This window comes from Bradysia coprophila (genome assembly GCF_014529535.1).
Source record: "Bradysia coprophila strain Holo2 chromosome X unlocalized genomic scaffold, BU_Bcop_v1 contig_173, whole genome shotgun sequence".
Taxonomy (NCBI): Eukaryota; Metazoa; Arthropoda; class Insecta; order Diptera; family Sciaridae; genus Bradysia; species Bradysia coprophila.
In genome coordinates this window covers 314,929-337,308 of record NW_023503302.1, presented here as the reverse complement: position 1 = coordinate 337,308, position 22,380 = coordinate 314,929, and the positions used below count along the sequence as shown (strand labels likewise).

Sequence of the window (22,380 nt, the reverse complement as noted above, 5' to 3'; positions counted from 1 at the left end):
CAATAGTTAGTTGCCATTGACATCTTTTTTTAAACTTTTTTTAAGTTGACTATGATTTACTTGTGTTTCACAAAATGTTTTGCCTATCACAAAACAGATGGCCTAGGTTTCTAAGCAATTTTGTTATTTTAAAGAGAGATGGCGTTTATAGTGAAAAAATATTTTGAAAGTATGTTGTTTTCATCATCTGCAACAAAAGTGTTAATATGTCGTTCAAAAATACCGCGGTGTTTTTCGTTACTTTGAGCTAGTACCACATTCAAATAATGACTGGCAACGCTCGCAACCATATGAATGCAGCATTTCAGATGCGTACTTACTTAAAGTATTGCCAACATTTCGACAATAAAAATACGTCTCAAAAGTCAAGACCTTATTTTTCAATTTCTAAAATCTAAAATTTCTCTAATCGATTTGTCATATTTTTATATTTAAAACAAAAACGAAATAATCAATTTAGAAATAAAAGGAGAGTGGGGTGCTACCTATTCCGACAATATTATTAACTATAACTCTGATCGACAGCAGGTAAGACCATTGATTTCCTAAAAGTTCAAGTTCAATAAAATTAAGTTTACATCTCTGTAGTCGATGTCAATTAAAAAATTCGATCGACGGTCCACTTAACTCTGAATGAACTGAAATCAGTCGTATTTCCATATCAATGCGACATAATTCACGTAACGAACCGTTTTCTCGCACTACATCAAATGCAATTTATCATTTTAGGCAGACGTACTGAAACCTTGAGCAAAACATCAACATGTCCGATGTATCCAAGCAAAATAATTGCAATGGAGGCCCCGATCAGGTAGCAAACAATCAAAATTCGAAGGAAAACCAAAGCGGCCAGTCCAACAGTCAGTCAAATGTTCGATACATTCCAATTACACTGGACTACGATGACAAAACTGTAAACACGGATAACAACAAATCAACGGAACAGCCCACAGCCAATCCAACAAACACCTCAAAACCATCATCAGCCCGATACCAGCATTCAAATCATTTCACCAATGATCCGCCCAAACCAAGCAGTATATTCGATCGAGTAAAACATTTTCCAGTAAACTTAAGGTCAACACAACGGAACGAATCTCCAGGCCGAACAATTCCCATAACCGTTCAAAGTGAATGTGGCAAGAGTGCAGCGCCATCGGCCCCGTCACCCAAACCAGCTACTCCACAACCGGCTGCAACATCGCCGAAACCATCACAGCTCCACGATGAGGTCGATTCTGCGCCACCGACCGATGACAAATTCAATGCAGACGCCAATGCAATACTGAAGATTCAGATCATTCAAAAGGAAATCCAATGTCTCATGGATCAAGTAGATAGTTTCGGTGGCACTCGAAAGGATAAAGATTACATGTACCTGGACGAGATGTTGACGCAAAACTTATTGAAATTGGATACGATCGACACCGACGGTAAGGAGAAGATCAAACAGGCTAGACGAGAGGCTATTAAGTGTATACATACGTGTATTTCGGTGCTGGAAGCTAAAGCAGAGGCGGCTGTAGGAAATGTTAGCACTCAACAACAGTCCAACGATAAATCTCAAGCGAAATCCCAAAATTGATGTGCTTATAGGTCTAGTCAATGCAATTAGAGTAAACAAAACAAAACTAATTCTGAATCAAACGAAAACAAAATTCTTAAAATAAACTTAGCACGCAACCGCAAGCAGAATTTTACCAGTTAAAAGTTTTAGAAAAACTAATTGTGACCACTATCTAGCTACATTTCTCGATTTTTCTTTTCTTTCCCGATTTGTTTCATTTTTGTTTTTTGGTAAACTTAACTAAAGAAAGACCAAAATTTCTTGTTTTGATGATTCCATTTTTAGTGGTGAGGAGGTTTCTATGTGAAAAAAAAAGGTCTTAATAACCGTGTAAACTAATTAACAATAATTGATTGCTGGTTAGTAGTGCTATGCTATTTATTAACGATTTTACAAAACTACTGTTCTAATGGCTTTGTATATAAATGTTGTATAGTAAAAACAAAACCGTTTCTGAAATAAATAAAAAAAATCTTTCAATATACTCTGTGTGTGCAGTGCAATGAAAATGTAATATTACAAACGCAATGCTCTTTCAATGCTAAAGGAATCCGAACATTACCTTTTGTGTAACAGCGTGCGTATGGCGAACAGGCATTGAAATCTTTTATTTCGAAAAAAAACCTTCGCATTTTTAGTGTATTCAGCGAAAGTGCACCAGATGCAGTTAGCTTTTTATTACCTATAACCACTTCAATTGGATTCAAGTGACTTATTCGTTTGTCATATATGCGAAAAGACTTCAAATTTGAAAAGGAATTATAAGATTTCGCTTGCGTGGTGTGCCAACCAGAAGCGTGGTGTGCCGACCGGTGGCTGAGAACCGTACTAAACTTTTAATTGTGTAAAACATATAAGAAATAGTCCAATCAACCGTCCACGACTGTTTATGCAAATATTACAAAGTGGCCAATCAGTACCCTCTCCAGCAACATAACTAATAAGGTGTTAAAAATGCGACGTATCATTAATCAACACTGTGTGATTCTACAAACATAGGAATAAAAAAGTATTTTGACAGCGTCAAAACGAAGTTTGTTTGCTAGAGACGGTATTGAGTTAATCAACAAAAAAAAATTACCTCATACCATGGACCTCAGCAAGATAAATCCATTACATGAACATGAATCTCGTTTTCGTGTGTTTATTGACGTCGGATCAACAATATCCACACGAAAACTCCACTTTTCATCTGTTTATCCCTAGAAATCTAAAATACTAATATTGTGTTAAATTACAGCCTACGTCAGTGTAATTTAGACATGTTTCAGCTATTTTGAATGGTCCACTAATACATTTCGTTACATGTAGTAAAAGGGCGCATACTATGATAGAGTGTGCCAGGTTCCCCGATGCCAACAGCTGAAACAAAGTTATGTCTTAATTTTACTGACGTTTCCGGTAATATAAATCATACAAAAATCAACAGTTTTCACCATATAAGGGAATATAAGGCAATTAAAGGACGTCTACTAGGCATGGGCGATAATGATAGATAATGATTTTTTTTTCGAAAGTTATCAAAAAAATATCGATAATCGATATTTATTGATATTTTGATAATTATCTAGATATCGATAATTCGATATATCGTTATTTCGGTCCGATATTTATCGATATATTATCATGAATTTTCGAATAAATTTCAAAATATCGATATTTTGATAATTATCTATAATTATTAAATTATCGATAACGATATGATTAATCGATTATCGATAATTTCTTTCGATTGATATTATCGATAATTTTGAACGTCTCCCATCCCTAAGGACATTTGGAAAATTGTGGTTTCCCCTGTTCAAAATGCCTACAAAAACTCACGTTCTTTTATGGACGGAGAGCATGTACAATATTGTTATCGAATCAGGAACATGATTTCATCTATCAATTATATTCACCGAAAATCTTATAGTTTTAACATACATTTTGCACATAAAAGACCAGAACCAGAGCTCATCGTTTGTTTTGTTGTCGCTGTTCTGTGATATTTTATAGTTCTAATAGAAATGCCTAGGCCATGAAGCACTTAAAATTTACCACCCGTCTGTGTACTACTCTGTTCTACTGGTTCGTAAGAACATAAACTCACGAATCGAAATCACAAAATGAAAAGTTGTGTGCGTTTCAGTTGTAATTATTGTCAATTTTTACCATCGAATCTAGTTTATGTTTCGATTTTGTTTCCGCCTAAAATTAAAATCGATCTGACACTAGTACTTCACTCATTGTACATCCAGCGACATTTGTTTACGATAAATTTAACAGCGCTGCACTTATGTCAACAATTTTTATCTTGTGTGTTTATTTGGGCCTCTTGTCAGACTGACCTGGTATTTATTTATTGATATTTGTGAAATTCCCCATTATTTTGCACTACTATTCCGGACGAACCCACCATCCGAATTTATCACCAACAATGGGCTCCCCATTGGAGAATCTCGAAACCAATTTGGAAATGTTTATCGAGAATGTGCGCCAAGTCAGGATTATTGTTAGCGACTTTCAACCTCAGGGACAACAAAACGTTTTGAATCAGAAAATGTGAGTATAGTGCGACCATGCTCATCCAAGCGAGCCAGATGACACAAAATTTGTTGTCTTCAATTTTCAGTCAAGGCATCGTAACCGGTCTGCAGGAAATCGACAAACTGAAAAATCAAGTGCAGGATGTACATGTTCCATTCGAAGTCTTCGACTACATCGATCAAGGAAAGAATCCACAGCTGTACACAAAAGATTGCATAGAGAAAGCGCTAACGAAAAACGAAGAAGTCAAAGGTAAAATTGACGCGTACCGTAAATTTAAGACAAACATGCTGATGGAACTGCAGAAAACCTTTCCCACTGAGCTGAATATGTACAGAGCATTGCGCCCAGATGATTAACGGCAGACAAAGAATTTATTTTTAATAAACCATTCAATTGAATTCAGTAAGACAACCCAGCTGTTTCCTAAGTTTTGTAATAATTTATTGCTTGGGAAATTCTAACAAAAATCAGATGTATACACAGACCGACGCATGCAAGTTTCTTACTTGTTCTTTGCATTTACCACTTCTCTACAGGCCTCATCTACCGTTGGATAAGTGAATTTAAATCCCAAATCAATCGATTTTTGTGACGAAATTTTAGCTCCAGTTGTCAGCAGTACTCCTCTTTCCATACCAAATATCAATTTGACCACGAATTCAGGCATAGGAAATAGTGCTGGACGAGTTAGGGCCGATGCAAAACACTGCAAGTATTAAATGAAAGAAATGGTAAGATTCTCGGCTGGTGGATGCGTAAAAGAATGTCAATGAGTCATAGAGTTGAAAGGTTAACTGGGGTAGGCTACAATTCATTAAACAGGAGCAATAAAAATAAAATGCCAAAGCAGAAGCCGTAAATGCGAAACGATTCGTCCCGAATGTTTGGCTTATTCTCCCTTGTTAAATATAAATCTCGTTTAATAGAACGAATGATGGCAGCTCCAAGAACACCATAAATTGTCCGTTTAACCCCAAACACTTGTCTCAGTTGTAGATGAAAAATATGAAATGAAACGGATCACAAATTGCATCTCTGTAAGCAGTCTTTAAACAACTGAGACTTGTTTTCTGTGTCCCAAGGCCCAGGACAAAAGGCTTAAGCTTGACTATAAAAGTTGTTTCTTCCCCTGAATTACCTGGAGTAAAAATTTCCTCCCCCTCCCTTTTGCGCAGTTTTTTATTCATATGATTTCGACTTGTTGTTACATGGCCATGGAATGAATGAATCAGCATCTTATCACCAAAACTACAGAGTGTGTTGCTAGTGCCTCATACAAAGATTTGCCAAATTCCCCAGCGCCCTTCAGAAATCTTGCGAGATGAAAAAACATTTTCCTAGATTTCCAACAAAAAAAAGCGAAACTTCCGAAAAATGTAAGAAAATGTTTAAGCCCTGCCCTATAGTAATACAAAGGTTTCTGCTCTAAGAAATCGGTTTCGAAATCGAAGATAAAATTTGGTTCGATCCTCACCTTAGAAAACTCACGATTCGTAACAATTTGCGGTGCAACACCATTTATCACGCCCTTAGCTTGATTCTCTTCTATGCAAAATTTGATGAGATTACAAATATCCGTTATGTGAATCCACGGCAACGGTTGGTCTCCTGGCTGTACTGGTCCGCCTAATCCCAATTTGAACGGCAAATAAAGCGATTTGATCATACCGCCTGTGCGACCTAGTACTACACCGCAACGTACTTTCACCTTGAATGCAACTGGCGATAATAAGTTTGTAAAACCGATAAACGTTTTCCAATCGGAAGGCCTACCAATTTTGTGTCCGATTCGGCTTTCAAATTGGCCGCTTCTTCCCATTTCAAACAGAGTCGCGACATGAAATCATAATCTGTTCCATTATCATTTTCCGTGTATACCTTCGGTCCCGGTTCGTATAAACTAACGCCGGAAACGCTGACAAACACTTTCGGTTTTGTTGCCGCTTTTTCAATTGCATTCACGAGATTTTTGGTTGTATTTATCCGGGAATTCCAAACATTTTGGCGGAAGCTGTTTGGGACAAATGTTGACAATAAATTCGATTGATAACAATCTATTTCAAATCATATTCACCCGGGACTCCATCGTCTGCTCGGATCCAGAACATTTTGTCCAGCAAGATTGACTACGGCGTACGTTTTTTCCGGTATTCCATTACTTTCCAGTTCGTGCCATGTCATTCGCTTCAACCCGGGCATTCGAGAAATTGTCGTCACATCGTATCCCTTAGATGTGAGTAATTTTTTTAAATTTGATCCAATGAATCCCGTTCCGCCACCTAATCAGATCATTTTTTTCACTGTTTAATTGGTTATGATTGGACACAAGTTTTTCGTTTACCAATTAAAATATGCTTGGCCATCACAAATTTGGTACAATTATCGGATGACAGTCTTTTCGCTTTAATAAATTAATTAAAAACCTCGACGTTCCATCTTATTTTGGTTCTGTTTTGCGATATTTTTGCACGTCTATTTTAAGAACGTCAAACTCTGGTTTTCATAAATTTTTTGTACACGATTTTGATGATAAAATTAATTGTAGTAGAATTGGGGTGAATGTGCAACCGATGCAGCTGATGCAATATGAAAATAAATGACGGAAATCTCCATTACAGCTTAACAAGAAGGCGAATAGTTATATAGTCTAATTTATAGTTAAAAAGAAAAGCAGAAATATTTTCCTTGCTCAAAAAGCGAAAAACTCAAGGCCATGGCTTACCATTCGGATGATCAACGTTCTTTCAAAAATAGTCTTCTAATTCTTAAAAATATTTTTAAAAATTTCCATAACATTGAAGTTGCGAGTTTCCGCTCCGCTCCGACAATAGAAAACAATACTAAGCATATCGAGATTACGCGTGACTTCCGTTGTAAACTAATTATATTCTTTAAAGTACTCTACAGCGTCTACAGCCAAAGTAGAAGTCAAGGAAAATTTCACCTAAAAACCACACTTAGTACTCGGCCTTAAAAATCTTGAAAAACCACCTTGACAGTAACCTTCACTTATATCGTTACAATGTTCAATGTACTCTAATTCACATTCATTTGCCCTATTTTTAGACTGTTAGTTAACATTTAATTATGAAACACGGCTAAATTTGGCATTTCTACTGAGATTTTTTACTTATCATGATAAAGTACATCAAGGACAGTTTTAAACATGTATGCTCAAGACAGGAATGAAGGCAGAGACATAGTAGTACAATCAAAGACGATGATTTAGAGCAAATGAAAATTTTCGAGTTTATTGTGATGTCTGTATTTGAACAGGTGTCCTGGCTAGACCAACTAACGCCACAGTACACTTGGAAATGTTTTAGGGGCGATTTAACAAAACTTGTAAACGTTGGTCGTTATCGACTAGACTACTAACTGACCGCTGACCTTCAATTTTTTTTTCCTCAAAACATGATACCGAGCTTTACACGTACTCTTATAAAGTGTTGTAAATTGGCAACACACTTTAAGCGTGAGTGGTACTCGATGATTTGTCTTATAGATTGGATTTTTTAACTGTGGTCTTTAGACTATTTGGTATGTCTAATAGACTGTATTTTTCTCGATGATACATTAATAGGTTGGATTTTGTACCTTTCTATTTGTAATTTCGGATGATTATTTATTCAGGGATTCCATGAAAAATTTATAGTCAAAAAGTGGAAAAGTGAGTAAAAATAACGAAAATAGTTGCTAGAAATAATTGATTTTCTGGTGAAAAAGTTGGTAAAAAAGTGAGTTTTTAGGAAATTTTGAACGCTATTTTACGCCAAGTCAAAGATTATTCGAGTAAGTTTCTCCGGGATGAAACAATGGCTGATTAGAATTGCAGATAACTTTATTTTAACGGATTAGTTTTTGACGACTTAGCAAAATATTTTCCAATAAAGGAAAGTGTGCATCCAATGAATTTCATAGACTATTATCAAGCGTGGGAGAGGAGGCAGGAGGATACGTCCAACTCCTACGCTGACAAATAAGCATTTTCAAGAAAAATTCGTTACTCAAAGACTAAAAATTCGGTTGCGGAACGTTGAACACAAATCGGTAGATAGAATTAGGAATTTTTGTCAATTCTATTTTTGTTTTTAAATCTATCTACAAAATGATGTTAACACTATTTCAAAGACTTTCGGATGCTGACTACAGACGAAACTACAGTATTCAGTTACAGGTCAATATACTGAAACCTAACGTTCGTTACGATTAGTAGAAGGATTGCATAAATGACTTAGTGTAAGTTATACGTTAAACGGTTTCAATTTATAAGTCATTCTCATAAATTACGTAACTCAAAAATCTGGATTTTGTAGACGCAAAATGTATGAGAATTTCCAAAAAATGTACCCCTTCCCTCCTAAATTACAACTAAATTTTTGAAAACTTAAAAAATATCAAAAATGTTGAGGTTAATAAAAGTTTTTAAATGTTTTGTATATTTACCTATAACTTATAAGAGCACTATACAGTTTTTAACTCTTTCAGTTGGCGATCTCTCTACTATCCACTGTATTGTATAGAAGATTTTCATCCTCCTTGATAAGGATTCCAAAACGGCATATTAAAAGAAATTTCAATAAACTAACCTTTTACCTGAAAGGTTACCTGAAACTTGACCTGACAGGTTTGAGCGAAACCATACTCTACCTGTACAGATTTTAACTTTCAGGTCGAACAACATTTCAGCCCCTGTTTAGCCGGTCGACCCATTGGGAGCTATATTTTTCGCATAAGAGTGAAAGCCACTCAAAATATAAAGGTTGAAACCATAGTTAAATGGTGATGCACTAAAATGGTAGAATAGACTTGTAAAATGTTTTTGCAATGTACTATACTACACTAGAAACTTTTAGTAGGAGTTTTCTAGCGCCGCAGGCGAAATTTTACAATTCTAACATGTTTTCTACTCTTCTTTGATTGATTTAAAAAAAAGTAAGTAAAGGATCTGAAAATAGTTGGAAAAAGTAAGAAATCAAGCAGATAGTTCCTCACTTTTTTAGATGTTGAAAATAGTTGGAAAAAGTGAGAAAAGTGAGTGCGTGGAATCCCTGTTATTAAATTAAAAGCTTATTCGTCTTTAGAATTGAGGGACTCAATAGAATTTGAGAAGTTGATGCTCATTTTGACACTTTGGATACCCCATCGAACAAGACATATCATTATTTTTAAACTGTAAATTAAACTTTAACCGCGTGAAATCCTCTTCTGCATCCGGGCCTGATTAGTACAAAGAAAATTGTTTTGCATTATACAGAATTTCACCAATTAAAACATCAACAACAATAACAAGAGAACAACAACAAATGAGTTATCACAGGCCGGTGCGTGCATCGAATTCTTCTTCATTTTCACGAAGGATGGAATGCGACCGAATGTAACGCATTTAAAAGTAATTGAGCGATTTCATTGTACAGTTACGCTGGTAGGCTAAAGACTTTGACTCGACATTGAACTTTTCCACAAGGGGTCTACGTTTTCATAAAGATTTTTTTGAAATTTCACACAACTCATAAACTTAGATCTTTGTTTATATGGACAGGTGACGTCACATTTAAATGGCTTATCGTGTGTGTGTAACTAAAGAAGAACAATCCGACCTTTTTTGGTGTATTTGTTTACGTTTTCCATACAATTTCGATCGTGTAAATAAGATTAATTTTAATATCGTACAGCAATGGCAAATGATGTAAAGCTTTTGGAGTTAAAACCGAATCAAAAATTACTTGACGCCACATTTGACGGCTATAAACTATCGCTGGAGCCGATCTCCAAACTAAAATTTCCACTAACCATTCCGCCGCATAAAATCGTTCCGAGTGAGGAACAGTACTCATCACTTCACGCACAGCTATTCGGTTTACAAAACCATTTAGTTCGAGATCCGTGGTCCATAGACACAACATACTTTGCGGATGCAAATCGAAACATCCAGTGCATCAAATACAACGAGCCAATTGGAAAGTTGGATCCGTTGTCAGTCGTATACAAATTACGACAGGGCGAGCGTTCAACCAATGACTATAACATCAGTTTCGTTTTCGTGTCGGAACAATATTGCCTCCTCACCGATGGTCTGGGCGTCATCCATGTGATAGATACCGGCGATCGGTTCAAAAAAACCGAATGGAAAAGTGCTCATTCCGAAATTGGTTTGGATGGTTCGCATCGATTTTACATTGAAGATGCACGATTCGAAATTGCCAACGAAACGAAATTCATTTACTGTGTTCTGCTGCACGTGGAGTATGTTGAAAATTCCTTTGAGACATTTTTAAACCTGGTTCAACTGAAGCAGGAGCTGAACGGTGCATGGGCAAAAACTACCCTGAAAGAGATCCGATTGAAGAATCTTCCCACATATTGTTCGCTGGAACCGAGATCGTCTGCAATTGTGTTATGTACCGACCGAGCAGTGAATTTGGGAGGTGACAACGATGAAACGAAAACGTCGCAACAAAACAGTGAACCAGCACCGGAGGAAAAATCCATTCCATTTACATGGACCCAATTGGACGACGATATTTTCATAAAATTTAACTTGACGACGGTTCAACAAAAATGTGATTTCAAAGTTACGTCGAAGGACCAATGGATCAATGTAACCTACCAGAACGAATCACTGTTGGAAGGAAAATTGTTCGGCGAAATAGATTCCGACTTGACGACTTGGTCGATGGAAAGTGAACGTGCAGGTGCGGGTGCACCATACATTCAAGTAACATTGGTGAAAAAGGACACATCCAATTCTGTATGGTCGAGTCTGTTAGCGGACCAGGTTATTTCCGATAAAAACGATGATGAGCCGGCAGAGGCACATAAATACGGTTTGACGTCTGTTTTGCAATCAGAAATGGAGGACTGTGACATGGACATCAATGAGTTGGACAATGATTACAATTTACGTAAGATGGAACTTATCGGATTTCACTTCACATTTTTCTAACTTACCATTCTCCCCTTACAGTTCGAATCAATACAACTACGTTTACAGTGACCCATAAACTAAACCTAGGCTCCAATCGTCCATTGTTCGCTTTGAATCAGAGACCCGGAGCACTTCCAGCAATTGTCATTCGAAGCGATGTCGATGCACTGATTTGGGCTCCAAAGTTTTCCCCCGCAAATCCATCTGATTGGTCATTAAGCCACGAGGCAACATTAAACGCCTTCGGATACGTGCAAGCATCAAAGCAACAGAAAAAGTACATTCAATGTTCGCCGAATGCCGATTATGCCATCATCTGTGAACCACATCGTCACGTATTCATCTATAAGATGAACAATAGCTCTGCACTTGGACTGAAGAAACGCGGCGGCGGAAAGGTGACTATCGGCCAACAGAAATTGTTTTCGATGGAGGAACAAGATGAAATTCTTGGTATGGTGGTGGAAAATGAAATTACGATTTTGTTGACCGAGAAATATATTTTCGTTCTGCAAATAAACGCTTGAGAAGTGACGAAGATAGCAAAAAAAAATTGTTTCAATGTGCTGTATGCACCTGCAAACAGTAGAAGGTCTTACTTCCGCGACATCGACATGAAACACCATTTACTTAACTTGGGATGAAGACCTCGCCTTGGACCAGTTGAAGTCACTCAGATATCAGACTCCAACGACTCCTACCCTACGATCTTAATAATTACTAGGTTCGCCTGAAAACTATCCTCATCAAAAAACAGAAACTGTTAGATGGATCAACATCTATGTTGGAGGTTAAACCGATCATTGACCCAGGTTTGCGACTTTCCTTGTAATGAAGTTGTGTCAGTGCTCTCGGCGGACGCAGAAGTCAAGAAAATTTTCACATTAGGACCACAGTGATTTGGCCGTAAAAATCTTCAAACCGCGAATTTGACTTATATACCGTTACTATGATCGTGAGGAGCCGCTTTAAGGAAGTTAGAATCTTATGTGCTGTAAGCCAGAATGAAAGTTTTGAATAGTGTAATCAAAGACGACGATTTGGATCTCAATTTTTTTTACTCTCTTCAATATGAAAATGTAAAATCATCACAGCCTTAACTCGAATTATATTAAATTAAGCTTTGGGACTGATCTGTCTCCTCCGTACTAATTGGAACGCTTGAAACTGTCCCACATTGAATCGAACTCTCTTTGGCTTTTCTTAACTACATCATAGTCCGAGTCGATGGTAATATTGTCCCAATTGGAAGTGAAGGACTACAATTGAACAAAAAAAAAAATCAGACTCAATGATTAGACTTACTGTTGTCATTAAACTGTACACTCATTGTCCAATTCATTGATCCGCTCAGTAGCACCGGCACCGATTGTTTTGACTGTCTGTACTTTCGATCTTCGCCGTCAATAATGCAAAGTTTGTGATGGAGTAGTCTTTCTGTTCCGTGAAGTGGGAAGCGAATAGCGATACCGGAAGTTGACAGCCGTGTAAAATCTCTACTTAAATTCTTCATTGACTCCTCTGTGGTGATGATTCTTATTTGAACGCCTCGGCATTTGGCTCTCGTGAGTGCATTCTTTACGTCGTCCAAACTTAACGTATACAAAGCCAGACAAATCGAATTCTGGCTCTGATCAATTAACCGAACTATTTGCCACAAATTATTTTTGAAACAATATTGATTGGGACAAGTGTTAACGGTTGAAAAGTTAGTGTCGCTGCAACAACCCGAAATGTTATTCGCGAATAGCACTTGTTTTAGTGGCTTTGGTTTTCTTATCAGTCTGTACAATTTTATACAGACAAGCGGCGTCAATGTAACAGCAATCAAAGTGTTTAAATAGAGAAAATAGTTCGGCATGACCGGTTGAGAATTTTACTCACGATGTAATGCAAAACAACAAATGGTATGAAAAGCCAGTGCATCAAAACTCTTCTTCATTTTCGTAAGTACTATACGGAGTGTATCCGTACATGACATATGACATACGTAACATACACTTGTAAACGTAATTCGGTAATGCTGAATGTTTCTTATTGCTAAACATAAAACTTTGACTAGGCATTCTGGCCTGGGGGACATACGTTTCAGAAAACCGGTACCAGCCGTGCCTTGTTCGAGCTATAACTTTTTATTTTGTACTGAGCCGATCAGCGCAATCTTTATAATATGATAGCTCTAATCAATATCTAATAGTTCACCTAAGACTCAAAGCTCAACAACGGCATTTACACCCCAAGTCGAGCTCCAGCCGTTATCGGAAAATCACCTGGGCTCTCATGTCTGGGAAGACGTAATGAAACAAAGAAAAATACTGGAAAAACAAAATGTTGCATTGTCAACAGTACAGTATCAGAACAGTAAGGGAGAAATATTGATTGTCATTTGAATTTTATGCCTGTTTTTGTTATGGAGATTTCACTTCTGGGCTAAACAAAACAAGAATAGTACCGGCTAACGCCTAGTGAGTCTTTTTTCTTTTTCTTTTTGAACCTCACCATCGTTTTTGAATCTCACCATCGTTTTTGAATCTAACCATCATTCCCAACCACCTATCCCTAATCGAAACTTTCCTAAAGACTAAATGTCACTACTTTCGAGCAATAAATTATGAAAATAGGTCGGGTCTCGCATTAAGTATAGATTAAGAGCATTAAGTATGATTTCTGTTTATTGCCAGCTTGGTATTTATTCAAGTACCACTTCGGTATTCAACTAGCAAATTTTCGATTTATAAATAAGCAAGCGAGCCGATTAATATCATCAGTCGGTGTGCAGCTTTCAAACATTAAACATCTCTACAACCTCCGTATGAGTTTGGTAGTCAACTACCACTTTGGTAGTCAACTACCACTTTGGTAGTCAACTACCACTTTGGTAGTCAACTACCACTTTGGTAGTCAACTACCACTTTGGTAGTCAACTACCACTTTGGTAGTCAACTACCAAATACTCGATTTACAAATAGACCAGCAGGCAGAATAATTTCATCAGTCGGTGTGCATCTTTGCTACTAAATATTTTGGGGGTCCAACTACCAACAACTACCAAACTTTCAAATTGCGATGTCTGCTATGAGCGATCGGTTACCAGATAACAAATAATAATTGATTTGCCTGGTGTTGGTTTGCTCATAGTAGCATTGCAATTTACCAACGTGGTAGTCAACTACCAAATATTTGAGTTATAAAAAGGCAAGCAGGCAGAATAATTTCGTCATTCGGTGCGTAGCTCTCAAACGGTAAACATCTTTGCTGCAAAATATTTTGGGGGTCCAACTACCAACAACTACCAAACTTTCAAATTGCTATATCTGCTATGAGCGATTGGTTACCAGATAACAAATAATAATTGATTTGCCTGGTGTTGGTTTGTTCATAGTAGCATTGCAATTTTAACTTTTATCAATCACATTTTATTTGTGACACAGACGGACGGACGGACGGACAGACGGACGGACGGACGGACGGACGGACGGACGGACGGACGGACGGACAGATGAAGTGCCCACAACAGGTCTTTTTTTCCTATGGAAAAAAGACCTAAAAAGCGTAATTTAAGCCAGCACAGCCGCTTGCCAAAGCCAAATCAGGTGTATGGTGATAGGCCTTGCTGAGCTCTATACATCCGTTATGGTCGTTGTTCTAATCAACGCGTTGACTTTTAACTTTTATATGAAAATTCTGAATTCCATCACAGCCGCTATTATAATGAATAATTTTTAACCATTCTTTTTCAGCATTATAAAACATACCAACGTCCAAGTTGTGCCGCCATTCAACCAACCAGCCGAAGAGGAAAAGGAAGATGATTACGAAGGTGATGATGAAAATGATCAATTAGTAGATCAATTTAGTCGAACATCAACACTTCGAACCACACCCCTCAACCATAAGAAAAAGGTTATAAAAAAATACGAAGACGAAGTCGTATGGGAGAGTATGCGGAACGGGTGCAGAGGGATTTTTGTTAACTTTCCACCTATGTAACTACCATTGATTAATGGGAATCGACGAAACGTTCTCTGATAGATGCATTTTTTTTTACAAAAAACCAGATTCCGAAATTCTTTTCAAATATTTCTATATTTCTCCTTCCAATATATTGATTTGTTAAATGTTAAAAGTTAATTTTAATCTACAACAAACTTAAATTCTTACATAAATAAACTATATATTTCAACTACAACAAACGTTTGAGATTAATTTAAAAAATTTCTGGAATAAAATTTTATATTTTCTTTGCTTTTTTTAGATAAAATGATGATAAATCTGTTATTATTGTTTTAGTATTACAATCCGACAACACACAATATCGTCTTATAGATTCGGATTATATAGATGAAAATTCGATCGATTGATTCAGAGAAATTAAATGCCCGCAATAAATGCCTGGAGGAATCATACAAAATGCGACAATTTTCAAACTTAACAAATCGTTGTAATGCTTGTATGGAGATGAGTAAAAGATTTAATTCCTGTCAGCCGTAGGAAAAAAAATGTCAGTGATGCATCTTGTTAAAGCACCGAAAACTATAGTCTTTTCTCAAACGACCGTGGACAACGCAGGCCACTCCGCTGAAACTTCGGAAGCCTTTGTTGTGAAAAACGTTGAGTTTAGCTCGGTAAAAACGTTGGAAATCGCGTGAAACAACATCCCAGAAATGCAGTTTCCGAATTTTCTTTCCTCGTTGAACAAAAAATCACTCGTTACATGTGAATTTACATAAACAAATCACGGTCAGTTTTTTGCGTTTCCAAATAATTACTTTACTTTTGTCTATGGTCTCTTACTATAATGTGTAACTGTTGAGAGATGTTAAGTCAACAGTTACTATAATGTTTGAGAGCTAAGCTTTAGAACAAATCTCTTTAGCTAGTTAACCTAAATATCCCCAAGAAAGCTAGTGAGTGAAGCAATATAACCTTGCAGAAATGACTAGACATCTATTATCGTCAACAACGACAATACAGCTTGTAGACCAAAGGCTTATGCAGAATCAGCAACAGCGGAACTTCACCAGCTGATCAATGCCTTTGAATTGTTTTCGATACAAAGGTATTGTCTTTGTCGACCAGCTGGAGATATTCAGCTGTTGCTGATTCTGCATAGGCTATTGGTTTAATAATTGTAATAATAATTGATAAGGATTCATTGAATATTAACACCAATACGATTTTATCGCGTACGGAGTACAATTGTACATAAGACCTCTGGGGAGACAATAGAAATATGCAAATGCAATTAAAGTTACGTTATTACTGTGGTATGTACTAGTAAATTACTGATAGAAAGTATATAAGAGACTAACACTCGCGCAAGCACTCGTATTCGGACACATCTCCTTTATACTTCCTTATAACATGTACTATTGCATCACAAACGCAAAATATAACAATTTTAATGATATATGTACGTATGTATATGTACGTATATATTCATTCGACCCTGGAAAGGTTTCTAAGTTTTTTTTTAACTGAAGGCTTGCAGATAAATAATCAGAGATTCTGCAAGATAAATCTCCTGAATTTCGTATTTTTTCCTCAATCGTCGAAGATTGGGAAAAACATCCACGGCTGATATGCGAACTTGACTGCATCAATAAGTGCATCTACTTGAGCTGCGATAAAGTTTTTAAATATAATTGTGAGTATTATACGTTGATTCGAGGTAAGGAGAACGTGTGATTTTTTCAGCTGTTTTGGTTGATTATATTTTTCAGAGAAGAATAAAATTTAGTTTAACGATTGTGCTAGTTTCGGAAATAATTTTTTCTATTTTAAAAATTGAATCCTTTGGAATCGAATTGTTTCGATATAAAATTTTAAACCGGCGATAAAATTTGCTTCAATTAATTGTGTTGTTGTGATCGTAAAATATCTTCTTTGTTTTAAAATGTTTTTATTGTAAAAATGAAGACTAGTTCCACAGGTAGAGTGAATTTTAAATTCTAAGCGTATCGGCTATTTTTTGCTTGAAAATCAATTAAGAAAATTAGTTTTATCCACAGAGGACGACCAGATAACAATTGTCCAAAATTTTGATTTACTATCACTAAAGATACACACATCCATCCATCTGACTTTCTAAAACGAATCATGCCTTCCTACTACAGATTCATTAAGAGTTTTTGGTTGTTCGTTCGAGAACACAACAAATACCTATTACGATCAAACGACTAATTTGCAACAAAAAAATAGTTTCTTCTTTAAAGTAAACTGTTCATAACATCAAGAATTTAGACAGATATAATCAATTATAAATATCCACACGAAAAATGGTGTTTGAATTGTAATTTAATTTCGGAACAGAATTTTATTTACAAAAAAGCGTTTAGTGATTACGATTTTACCCATTTATCGTTTTACTTGTTGATGTTCAATTTATTACTTTGGTTTTCTTAATTTTTCCCTGCATTTGAGTAGGCCCTAGCGGAATTCTATACATTTATTCAAATATGTCTCTATCTCTCTCTCTCACACACACACACACACTCTTACTATATTTAGAAATTAAAGGATCGATTTTGGAAATCATATAGCTGCAGTAATTGGTGCCCTGGTGTACTCGTCATGTAGGTCACTAATTTGAAAACTAATATCAGAAGCATAATTGGTGACTAATGTTTATGCGGATATCGGATTGGAACATCTTAAGTGCGTCACAAAAATTATGGAATGGTAATCGACTGTTATGCAAGACGATTTCTAAATAATTCTAGTAGGGCTGGTCGATTTTACCAACTTTAAAATCCATATCCAGCTGGAAGAAACTAAGCTTGTGGCATCATTTATTTTTCGTTTCCGTACACTTTTGAGAATTAAATCCATTTAATTTTCATTCACAAAAGTGAGTTCAGATATTCCGATATGACGGGCCCAATCACCCAATTTAACAAACGTTTTTTGAAGGTCACACAGTGGTCTAGAAAATTTAATTGGGTTCACAGCTTGGTGGTGCAAGACGAGGAATCACTGAGAAGGTCAAGTCACAACAAACTTTCGGTTGGATTCTTGAACCTTTCAGAAAGGGCTAGTCATCTGTTATCGATGACGATCAGCGACGAGCAAATAGTAAGCTAAAACTAATAAAGTTTTCCATCCAACACTTGAATATCCTTATGATTCAATGATTATGAATGTAATGCTATGCCACGCTTGCTACTTCGTAAAATGATAACATGGGAAATTGTTACAATGATACTGTTTCTGAGAAAGAATATCTCGTTGCAGTCAATTAAGAACTGTATCTCATGAGAAGAAATTGCTATGAAATGGTCATTCGTTGTTGCAATACAATCGAAACGGTAAAATCTCCTTGCATACCAATCGGTTCCTGCATCTCTAACATTAACCAATGCAGACGTGCTTGATATTAATTTTCATTTCAGTCACCAACATACAACGCTCAAGGTTAACGATTCACTGTGCCGTAAACAGTTTTGATTTAATAATACGAATATGGCACGAATTGCAAAGTAAAATTCACTAGGCAAAACAGGTTGGGTCCCTATCATCCCTGGCTTCAGCGACAGCTACCGTAAACGATTTTATTCTTTCTTTAAAATTATGGAATGGAGACCTCGAGTGACTCGACAAAGCGCTCGGAGGCTGTGCTGTCAAACATCAACTTTATTGATCTGTTGTGCAATGTCGAGGAGGTTATTTTCACACACACTTGAACATCGTTTTTATTGGAGAACTTCCGTTGAAGCCAGGGGTGTAAGGGACCAACGGAGATATGTTCCACCAGTGAACACAGCAAAAGTTTCACATTTTTTTTACCTAGTGATTGATTGTATTGTAAGGAGGCACGTCCTCACTTATTAAAATCCGTACAAAGCATTTGTTTAAAAATCAAAAATTTACTCGTTCATGCAAGTAAGTTCAGTTATTTACAAAAAGAAAAGCACGACATTAGCATGGTTCCTACATTAAGTTACCAATTGTATCACAAAACGGAAAAATTTCTTTTTTTCTTCTTCTTTAAAATGAAAATATTTGTACAGGTGACGAGAAAACAACAGAAAATTATTCAATTTACAAGTACTTACTCGAACCGCGGGTCTAAACACAACAACAAAACTACCAACTTGCTTTAAGCTTTGAATATTTGCGGAAACTCGTTCGCTATTTCTCTCACTAATTTCTGGTCCTTTAAGCTACACTCCGTTTCTTCGCAGAATATTCTTGTGAAAATTTTCATCAAATCGGATTTTCGGTGCGAATGTTCGGCATAATTTGTGTTCCGTACGATGCGTCGACATAGTTCCAAATACCAACGTCGTAGCTGTCGAAGAATTTCGTTTATTCAAAGCAACAAAAAAAAAATCGAAGTGAAAATACTAACCGGATCTCCGGCCGACAGATCAGATAACTGTCTTACTAGAATGTCAATCAATACTTTGTTGTCGTTTGTGTAGAATAGATTCGCCGTTTCCGGTGCAATGAACAGGTCGACAAACATCTTCAGCACCGAATTGATCGGCGGTGTTGAATGGTCGAAAATATTCAGCGGATCCTCTGGAAAAATTGTGGGCGAATGTGATACATATATTGTAGACACATCATCACAAGCAACGACCTACCTTCTCGATTCAGTAGAACCAAAATCTTTTCGGTGAATGTCTTTGCTGATGATATTTTCTGCATCGCATTCAAAATGAAATTGTCAGCAAAATGTTCGAATTGCAGATTCAACGATAAAATCAGGTTGATCATAATGTCAGGAATGATTTCAAGGACATCCGCTTCGGGCGGAATTTCAATTATGTCCAGTATGAAGAGAATGAATTCCGTTCCAATGTGCTCTGTTGAATTCAACGAACAATTAAAACGGGATCTCAACAAAGGATCCATTTCCATTCAAAAAAACCTTGGTAATTACCTGGATGGGATGTTGGCATTTTCAGTCCGGTGGCATAGATCATTGTTAGCATTAATGACAGGTCTTTGAGACGGTTCAAATCCGACGAGTTGCATTTGATGTCGTTTACCTTGAATAGATTACAATCTCAAGCTACGGCGCCAGTACAAGTGTTCGTATAGGACAAAGGAAATTACCAGTTCTAACGGCAGTACTGACATTAACAACACTTCAATTGCGTTCTTATCCAGGTAGCACAGTGCCTTGAATGCTTGCAGAATCAGAGTTTTGATGCGCCATCGCGTCTCCATTTGATAGTACTGAATTAAATTGTAAATGCTTTGGTACTGGTCGCAGGACAATTCGAATCGACACACCTTTTTGTCGGCATTTTTCTAGGAAATCCGGAATGGTAAAACACGAAAGCACGAAAGCGGCAATGTCAACACTCACCAATATATCAATCAGTTCGGTCAGAAACTGCACAATATAATCTTCATCCTCGTGCAACATCCAGGTCCGCTGCTCCGAATCGTTTTTACACTCGGCCAACTGGCCGAATATCAGTTTCAATCTGTGCGAATCGTGCGTATGCTCGATAAATTCGTCCGGTGCCGATAACTGTTCTGCGGTGAAATGCTTCGCGATCGGTTCAATGAACTCCAACACCGGAGTGGAATAAATGGTTTCTATTTCGGACAGCACCACTTTCAACGCCACACACGACAGTTCGTGGCTAAGGTTGGTCGTTTGACGGATTGAATCTGAAAATTGAGTTAAAAACGATGACGTCATAACAAAAGTTCCAAATTTTGTTTTCCGATTTATCGCATTCAGTCAGTCCATACCCAATATTTGATACACTTCGATTTGGCTCACTTCCAATTGCTGCACTTGCTTCGTTTTGGCACATTTTTTTGTCTTGTCATTTGATTCGTATGTGGTTGTGTCCTCATTGGACGTGCTGGGCGATGCTGTTTTCGGTTGACTTAATTTGACCGTCTTGATCAGAACTGTGGCATCGTCGCTAATCGTATTTGTCGCTTCAGACGGATCAGATGTGATGCTATTGTCATGTGCTGTCGATGGTGTGACCAGCTCTTCGGGTTTCCCCAAACTAGATGTGACTGACGGACTTTCCTTTATTATTGGGGGTGCATTTGTGCTTGCGGGTACTTCTGATTTGGCAACTGACTCACTCGTTTTTATTTGACCGTTTGGTATGTTCTCATAACTTCCCACACTGTCATTATCACTTTCAAGGGCCTTAAATCACAAAACAAAATTAATTTCACAACAAGAGCTGCAATTCCACCCTCCACTCACTTTGGCAGATAGTTTGACTTGCGTTTTTTTGGCTTCTAGTCTTTCGATCAGTTCTGTTCTAGTAATGATTCCGTTAATATCTTCGTCCTTGGACAATTTCAAAAATTCTAAGACCGATTCCAGGAATCCCAGTAGAAAGGTTGGCTTTACCTATTGCATTCAACAAAAAAGCCTGGTTATTGTCCCAAAAACATTGAAGATGCAATGATCGCATACCTTAATCTTATTTACGTAATTTGATGGCACAAATCCTATCGACCCTTTCATGTTAATGACTTGCCACCAATTTCGCTGTTTCACACTGGTTTGATGTAAGATAAAATGTTCACCTTCAAAGAAACTTATAGTTTTTGGATAAACTGCTTGGAAATCGTACAAGGCCTTGAGCATCTCGAAACTATCTGCAAAACAGGAGATCGACATTGATTAGGCAAAGCATGTCCTTCAAAGAGATTTTTCTTGCACATTTTCCATGCACCAAAATTTTTTTTTTATTGTTTTTATTTCCACTGCTCACTTACCATCTATAACTAAGCTACTGCATTGTTCCATTTTATTTTGTCGGTTTGAGTTTCACTCAAATTTATTACTTGGATTATTTGGAAATTGTCTTTTTTTTTCTTGTCCGAACCGATTTTGTTGTACGAAGGGTGTTGTTTATTTATATCGATCATTTATATGCATTAAGTACACAGATAACGTGCTTAAGTATACTCATGTGATGTCATTCACATACCCTGCCGCATACGTACAACTTGTACCGCAAATTCTTTTAATGTTTTGCACGAAGCCAATGGGGCAAAACATTAACGTATGCTATTGCGTAATACGAAAAATAAATTGGCGGGAAGATATGAAATTGCTGGAGAAAGTTTCATTAATTTTAAGTAGGTTAAGAGTTTTTCCAAATCATTGAGTTATACATGCAAAAAGAAAGTCCGGTCAAGAAATATGAAGGGTGCTGCGAAAATATTTTGAATTTTTTCCAAACGATATAAAAGGACATAGTGTGAATTACCTAATGTAAATGTTGAAATCGCGACAGAGTAAAGTTTATCGCCTGGTTTATGTTACTCTGCCGTGGTTGAAATGTATTCTTTAGATGTTGAGCGAGGGACACGTATACTTCGCGGACGACAAAAAGAAATCAATGATTGTCAA

At 36.8% G+C, this 22,380-nt stretch overlaps 6 protein-coding genes across 6 annotated transcripts; 3 read left to right on the top strand and 3 right to left on the bottom strand.

Annotated features, from left to right (window-relative positions):
* The first annotated feature begins 332 nt into the window (after positions 1-332).
* Positions 333-2,049, top strand: LOC119068017 (BAG domain-containing protein Samui-like). The gene is made up of 2 exons (XM_037171376.1): positions 333-528; positions 730-2,049. Exon 2 carries the CDS (start codon positions 764-766, stop codon positions 1,583-1,585), a length of 822 nt encoding a protein of 273 aa, XP_037027271.1. The 5' UTR covers positions 333-528; positions 730-763; the 3' UTR covers positions 1,586-2,049.
* Positions 2,050-3,846: 1,797 nt separating this feature from the next.
* On the top strand, positions 3,847-4,510 carry LOC119068384 (mediator of RNA polymerase II transcription subunit 10). The gene is made up of 2 exons (XM_037171950.1): positions 3,847-4,111; positions 4,182-4,510. Exons 1-2 carry the CDS (start codon positions 3,987-3,989, stop codon positions 4,453-4,455), a joined length of 399 nt encoding a protein of 132 aa, XP_037027845.1. The 5' UTR covers positions 3,847-3,986; the 3' UTR covers positions 4,456-4,510.
* Positions 4,511-4,516: 6 nt separating this feature from the next.
* LOC119068383 (epimerase family protein SDR39U1) lies at positions 4,517-6,601 on the bottom strand. Its single transcript, XM_037171949.1, has 5 exons — positions 6,441-6,601; positions 6,174-6,378; positions 5,873-6,110; positions 5,574-5,807; positions 4,517-4,805 (listed from the first exon to the last, which is right to left on the bottom strand). The coding sequence occupies exons 1-5, from the start codon at positions 6,460-6,462 to the stop codon at positions 4,602-4,604; spliced, it is 903 nt and encodes a 300-aa protein (XP_037027844.1). The 5' UTR covers positions 6,463-6,601; the 3' UTR covers positions 4,517-4,601.
* Positions 6,602-9,671: 3,070 nt separating this feature from the next.
* Positions 9,672-11,558, top strand: LOC119068373 (nudC domain-containing protein 1). Its single transcript, XM_037171942.1, has 2 exons — positions 9,672-11,004; positions 11,067-11,558. The coding sequence occupies exons 1-2, from the start codon at positions 9,777-9,779 to the stop codon at positions 11,552-11,554; spliced, it is 1,716 nt and encodes a 571-aa protein (XP_037027837.1). The 5' UTR covers positions 9,672-9,776; the 3' UTR covers positions 11,555-11,558.
* Positions 11,559-12,066: 508 nt separating this feature from the next.
* On the bottom strand, positions 12,067-12,968 carry LOC119068079 (mitochondrial cardiolipin hydrolase-like). The gene is made up of 2 exons (XM_037171486.1): positions 12,352-12,968; positions 12,067-12,286 (listed from the first exon to the last, which is right to left on the bottom strand). The coding sequence occupies exons 1-2, from the start codon at positions 12,886-12,888 to the stop codon at positions 12,176-12,178; spliced, it is 648 nt and encodes a 215-aa protein (XP_037027381.1). The 5' UTR covers positions 12,889-12,968; the 3' UTR covers positions 12,067-12,175.
* A 4,267-nt stretch (positions 12,969-17,235) lies between these two features.
* LOC119068312 (NCK-interacting protein with SH3 domain) lies at positions 17,236-21,908 on the bottom strand. The gene is made up of 10 exons (XM_037171856.1): positions 21,741-21,908; positions 21,436-21,620; positions 21,220-21,369; positions 20,742-21,159; positions 20,347-20,657; positions 20,091-20,288; positions 19,915-20,023; positions 19,616-19,837; positions 19,378-19,550; positions 17,236-19,317 (listed from the first exon to the last, which is right to left on the bottom strand). Exons 1-10 carry the CDS (start codon positions 21,769-21,771, stop codon positions 19,126-19,128), a joined length of 1,989 nt encoding a protein of 662 aa, XP_037027751.1. The 5' UTR covers positions 21,772-21,908; the 3' UTR covers positions 17,236-19,125.
* Between the last annotated feature and the right edge of the window lie 472 nt (positions 21,909-22,380).

Coding starts and splice junctions, on each gene's coding strand:
- LOC119068017 (XM_037171376.1), top strand. CDS start 764: ATGTCCGATGTATCCAAGCAAAATAATTGCAATGGAGGCCCCGATCAG.
- LOC119068384 (XM_037171950.1), top strand. CDS start 3,987: ATGGGCTCCCCATTGGAGAATCTCGAAACCAATTTGGAAATGTTTATC. Junction 4,112..4,181: donor AACGTTTTGAATCAGAAAAT/GTGAGTATAGTG, acceptor TTCAATTTTCAG/TCAAGGCATCGTAACCGGTC.
- LOC119068383 (XM_037171949.1), bottom strand. CDS start 6,462: ATGGCCAAGCATATTTTAATTG. Junction 6,379..6,440: donor GGCCAAGCATATTTTAATTG/GTAAACGAAAAA, acceptor TGATCTGATTAG/GTGGCGGAACGGGATTCATT. Junction 6,111..6,173: donor AGCAGACGATGGAGTCCCGG/GTGAATATGATT, acceptor TGTCCCAAACAG/CTTCCGCCAAAATGTTTGGA.
- LOC119068373 (XM_037171942.1), top strand. CDS start 9,777: ATGGCAAATGATGTAAAGCTTTTGGAGTTAAAACCGAATCAAAAATTA. Junction 11,005..11,066: donor GGACAATGATTACAATTTAC/GTAAGATGGAAC, acceptor CTCCCCTTACAG/TTCGAATCAATACAACTACG.
- LOC119068079 (XM_037171486.1), bottom strand. CDS start 12,888: ATGCCGAACTATTTTCTCTATTTAAACACTTTGATTGCTGTTACATTG. Junction 12,287..12,351: donor CAATGAATTGGACAATGAGT/GTACAGTTTAAT, acceptor GTTCAATTGTAG/TCCTTCACTTCCAATTGGGA.
- LOC119068312 (XM_037171856.1), bottom strand. CDS start 21,771: ATGGAACAATGCAGTAGCTTAGTTATAGATG. Junction 21,370..21,435: donor ATTACGTAAATAAGATTAAG/GTATGCGATCAT, acceptor TGAATGCAATAG/GTAAAGCCAACCTTTCTACT. Junction 20,289..20,346: donor CCGAACTGATTGATATATTG/GTGAGTGTTGAC, acceptor CGGATTTCCTAG/AAAAATGCCGACAAAAAGGT.